Genomic DNA, 4,773 nt, shown 5'->3' with positions numbered 1-4,773 from the left:
TAGTGGAGGAAGAACAGGTCCTTATAGCATTGATGCACCTAGATCCAGCTGCACCTGAAACCCACAGATTTCTCACTTAACATGATATAATACATTTTTTTTTCTTAAGCCAGTTTGGGCTCTGTTTCTGTTATTTGCAACCTGAGAAATCTTGACTAATGGATTATGATGTCATAGCTAATAGCAGTGCAGAAGATATCCAAAAGTAGGTCTGCTTAGCTCTAAGAGGCTCAACCCAAGATTTTTGGGGAGTAATCCCAGATTTTAACCCAGGAGCGATCTTCTGACTCCTGGTTTCCAAATGGCACCTGGGTTCTGACACTTCTTAATGCGTTTTTAATTGCTTTCCTTGAATGGCAGTGGGGCCAGGGAAGTTGCAATGAGCATGAATAAACAAAGACAATTATTTAAATTAATCCAGATTATTTCAGGGAGCGCTCTCTGTTATGAAACAAAACAGGCTTTTCCTGGAACTGAGGTCCCAGTGTAGGCCCTGACAAAGGACCCAGACAAATTCTTAGATGAGTAAGGGACATTCCCTGGTGCCCCTCCCGGATGTCCTGCCCACCCCTTCTCTGGAGCCAGATGCCTGGATTCAAGGCATAGCTCTGCTAAACAGTTCAGCAAGCAGCTGAAACTGCCTATGCCCCAGTTTCCTTCTCTGACAACTAGGAGAAATAACAGTGTCCATTTCCTAGGACTAATGTGAGGAGTGAGTGAATACGTACAACGTGGTTGGGACAGCCCTGGCACACAGTAAGTCCTCTATAAGAACTATTATTATCCTTCTGCCCAAGGTAGGCTCCTCATGCGGGTCTTGCACCACTGTGACCTCTCGGCGATCCTCTGGCTTCCTTGGGGCAACCACGACCTTCTCCCTCCTTCATACAGTTTTGTTTCTTCCAGGGCATTTTCTCGCTGTGGGATCCTTCCTTTTTCTGATTCCTTTTTACAAGGCTGTAAGCCTCGCGAAAGGCAGACACCTTGTCTACCGTTCCCCGGCACCTCGTCTCCTGCCTGGCACATAGTAGGTGCTCAACGAATATTGGTTTAAATAAAGGACAGCAGCAGACGGCCGGGGGCCTCTTCCGTGCCAGGGCCTGCCACGCCGTCACGACTTGCTGGGGGGCGGACTTGGGAAAGTCTGGCTGTGGGCGCTTTTCTCCTCCTCGTCGACTTCCCAGTGTAACTTCACGAGAGCTCCCTGGACTAGGCCACCGCCCCGGAATCAGGGCCTTCGGGGAGGGAGGACGGGGGTGGCCCGCGGGGGGCCAGTTCCAAGCGCGTCCTTAAGTCCCTCCCAACGCCCCGAGTCTCTTCAAGGCGGAGGCCCGAGAGGGGGCGACCCCGCCCGCCCGCCTGCTCCACGCTGGGCTCCAGACTCCGGCATTTCCTCCCCGCTGGCTGGCACGGCCTCGCCTTCCCTCGGAAGAGGAAGCTCCCGGGGTCCGAGTAACGGGAACAGGCGCAGACGCGAGCGGCAGGAGGGCCAGGAGGCGGGTAGGAGGCGAGCCGGGCCGGGCCAGAAGCTGGCCGAGGCCAGCGCGCCGGGGCGCCGGGCGGGGAGCGCCGCGGGGCGGGACGCAGCGGGCCGCCGGCGCGGGGCGCGGCCCGGAGCCCGGGAGTGCAGGGCGGGCCGCAGCTGGAAGGAAAACTTGAGCTGGGAGAGGAGGCCGAGCTGGAGGACGGCTTCCCCCGACCCTGCGAGGGGGGAGCCGCCGCGGAGGCGAAGGAGACGGGCACAGCGGGGCCGCCCAGGCTCTGCGCGCATGCTGGGCCGGGGGCGCCGCCGGGGCTCGCGCCCTGGGCTGCTCGGTCCCCGCGGCCCCGGGCGCCCGGCATGTCGGTGCACTACACCCTCAATCTGCGCGTCTTCTGGCCCCTGGTGACCGGCCTGTGCACCGCCCTCGTGTGCCTCTACCATGTCCTGCGGGGAAGCGGGGGCGCCCTGGCTGAGCCCCCCGACGGCGCGGACGGCGGCTTCCCGCTGCTCAAGGTGGCCATCCTGCTCTTCCTCGGCTACGTCCTCCTGCGCTGTCGCCACGCTGTCCGGCAACGCTTCCTGCCCGGGTCTCCCCGCCTGGGGGGCCACTCTGCCTTCTCTACGAGACACTTCCGAGAGCCGGGCCTTGGTATTTTGCTGGAGAGTTACTATGAGCACGAGGTGCGCCTATCGCCGCACGTGCTGGGCCACAGCAAGGCTCACGTGAGCCGGATCGTGGGCGAGCTGGTGCGGGCTGGCCGCGCCCGAGGGTCCCCAGGCCCCATCCCCGGGGGAGCGCTGGCCTTGGCCTTCCGCGGAGACTTCATCCAGGTGGGCAGCGCCTATGAGCAGCATAAAATCCGCCGGCCTGATGGCTTCGACGTGCTGGTGCCGCTACGCCTCCCGCCGCTGGTGGCTCTGGAGCCGAGGAGCCTGGGCGCTGAGCCCGAGCTGGCCCCAGCCTTCCGCGGCTGCTTTGTATGCGCCCTCAAGGCACCGCCCTCCCCATCGGGGACTTCAGGGGGCCACTGGCTTCGGGACTGCAAACCCTTCGCTGATGGCTTCTGTGTGGACGTGCGCGGGCGGCGCCACCTCTCTGCCACGCTGGTGCTGCGCTGGTTCCAGTCGCACCTGCAGCGCTCCCTGGCCACTGTGCGCTACAGCCTGGAGGGGCGCTGTCGGGTCAGCCTGACCCCGGGCGGTCTGGAGCAGCCTCCCACCCTACACATCCTGCCCTGCCGCACCGACTATGGCTGCTGCCGCCTTTCCATGGCCGTGCGTCTCATCCCTGCCGTCCATCTGGGAGATGGAGTCTTCCTTGTGGCGCCACCACCGCCACCCTTTCCCAGCGGGCCCCTGTCGGAGTTCCCAGGAGGCCTACGCGCCGAGGCACTGTGGGGTGTGAACACTGCGCGCCAGGAGCAGAAACTGCTGAGCTGCCTGCAGGAACGGGCCCCTCCAGGTGCCTGCTACCTCAAGTGCCTGCAGTTGCTTAAGGCTCTGAGAGATCTGGGTGCCCGCGGGCTGGACCCGACGGCTGCCACCCAGTGGGGACGCATCCTGTCCTCATACGTGCTCAAGACGGCGCTGCTGACTGTGCTGCTGCGCCAGGGGTCCCCAGCGCAAGGCTGGGAGGAGGCGCACCTGGGCGAGTGCTTGGAAGAGTTGGTGCAGTTCCTTAGGGACTGCCTGCTGCGACGCCACACGCTCTTCCACTGTGTCCTAGGCCCTGGCGGGGCGGCCGCCGAGGTAGGATCCCTGCCCAAGGTGCTGCGCGAGGCCACCCCGGTTGACCTCCTGGCTGCTTTCGACAGGCATGCCCGGGAACTCGCGGCGGCACGGTTGCTGTCTACATGGCGAAGGCTGCCTCAGCTTCTCAGGCCCTATGGAGGTCCCCGCTATCTTGTCAGGTGCCCCCCACCCAGGAATCAGCGCACCCAGGGGTTCCCTGAAGATGAACCATAAATCCTGACAGCACCCCCACCTGACCAAATGTTCCTAAGTCTCTCCCACTGGGTGGGGGTAGGGATGGGGATGTCAGTGAAGCCAGAGAAATGCAAAATGAGCTGCAGAAGGTGCTGGAAGAGTTGGAGGATGCCACAAACTTTGGTGGCTTAAATGTTGTCCCCTGGCTCACAGTCCAGTATAGTCATGGCATCTTCTTCACACCTGGGCAAGCTATGGAAACAACGCAATTTCAGCAGCTAAGAGTTAGTCCAAGTGTTGATCTGTGTAGAATGATTCTGGAGAAGGATCCAGCTTTTAGGGAAGTACACCAGAGGAAGCAAGAACTAGCTGCAGGGAAAATTCCCTCTGTGGTTGTTAGACACAAATCTCTCTGCCCAAAAACTTAAAAAAAAAAAAAAAAGAAAGAAAGAAAAACAAAACTAATCTTTTTGACAAAACTACTTGCTAGGTACTGGGTTCCTGGTTGTCTTAAAAAAAATCTGAATCATCATCCACAAGTGGAAGTTCTATTCCAGGGGTTAATGTTCTGAGGAATATAATTTCCACTATTCAAATTAATATTAATATATTTTTTAAATGGTGCAATCACAAGCGTTTGACAGGATCGTCAGAAATTAAGTCACATGTGTTGAGAGGCAATCAAGAGTTGGGTAGAGAAACTTCCAGAGCAAATAGCACTTTATTTTGATCAATTCTCTCATTTTGTGATTATTGCTAGCACCAAGTGTTGCATCTGAAAGGGAAGCCAGTTACATTTATTATTAAGAAACGTGCAGTCTTGAAAAGCAGACAGCATGATTGCATAGCATACCTCCAGGCCACAAACTGGGACATGGACCAGTCAGTTAACACTTGTTCACTGAGCTCCTACTATGAGCCAGGCACGATGCAAAATATCAACAAAGTAGGTATGAGTACTTAAGAAAACTGGGGAAGGCATAAAACATTGTATGGAGAGAATCTTTGCCTGTAGAAGTGTTTCTCCAGGGCTGGCTAGAGAGCAGAAACCTTTTTTTTTTTTTTTAGAAAACTCCTTTGCAAAGAGATTTCTTTCTGAATTTAGTAAGCTAATGAAGAGGAAATACCTGCTGCAGTGCCTGGCATGTAGTTAGTGCTCTCAAACAATGCTCAGTGATGATTAGTGGTTAGAAGGTTCTTCTCCCTTGCCCAGGCAGCCTTACCTGGTCCCAAGAGGCCAACTTTAAGGAGTCATTGATTCAGCACAGGTCTTGCAAAACATTTCACTTAGAGTTCAGTATCTTGGGCTTTATGCTTCAAGATCAGTTATTCCCTGGTCGGTGGGCAGAGGAGACTAGTTAGGG

The 4,773-nt window shown here is 56.9% G+C and overlaps 1 protein-coding gene across 1 annotated transcript; it reads left to right on the top strand.

The window, feature by feature from the left end:
* Positions 1–1,840: 1,840 nt before the first annotated feature.
* ITPRIPL2 (ITPRIP like 2) lies at positions 1,841–3,487 on the top strand. Its single transcript, XM_063098633.1, has one exon. The coding sequence runs from the start codon at positions 1,841–1,843 to the stop codon at positions 3,446–3,448; it is 1,608 nt and encodes a 535-aa protein (XP_062954703.1). The 3' UTR covers positions 3,449–3,487.
* The last annotated feature ends 1,286 nt before the right edge of the window (positions 3,488–4,773 follow it).

The sequence above is a fragment of the Cynocephalus volans genome, chromosome 6, assembly GCF_027409185.1.
Source record: "Cynocephalus volans isolate mCynVol1 chromosome 6, mCynVol1.pri, whole genome shotgun sequence".
Classification (NCBI taxonomy): Eukaryota; Metazoa; Chordata; class Mammalia; order Dermoptera; family Cynocephalidae; genus Cynocephalus; species Cynocephalus volans.
The sequence above is the reverse complement of the archived record's forward strand: the minus strand, read 5'-3'. Positions and strand labels throughout refer to the sequence as shown.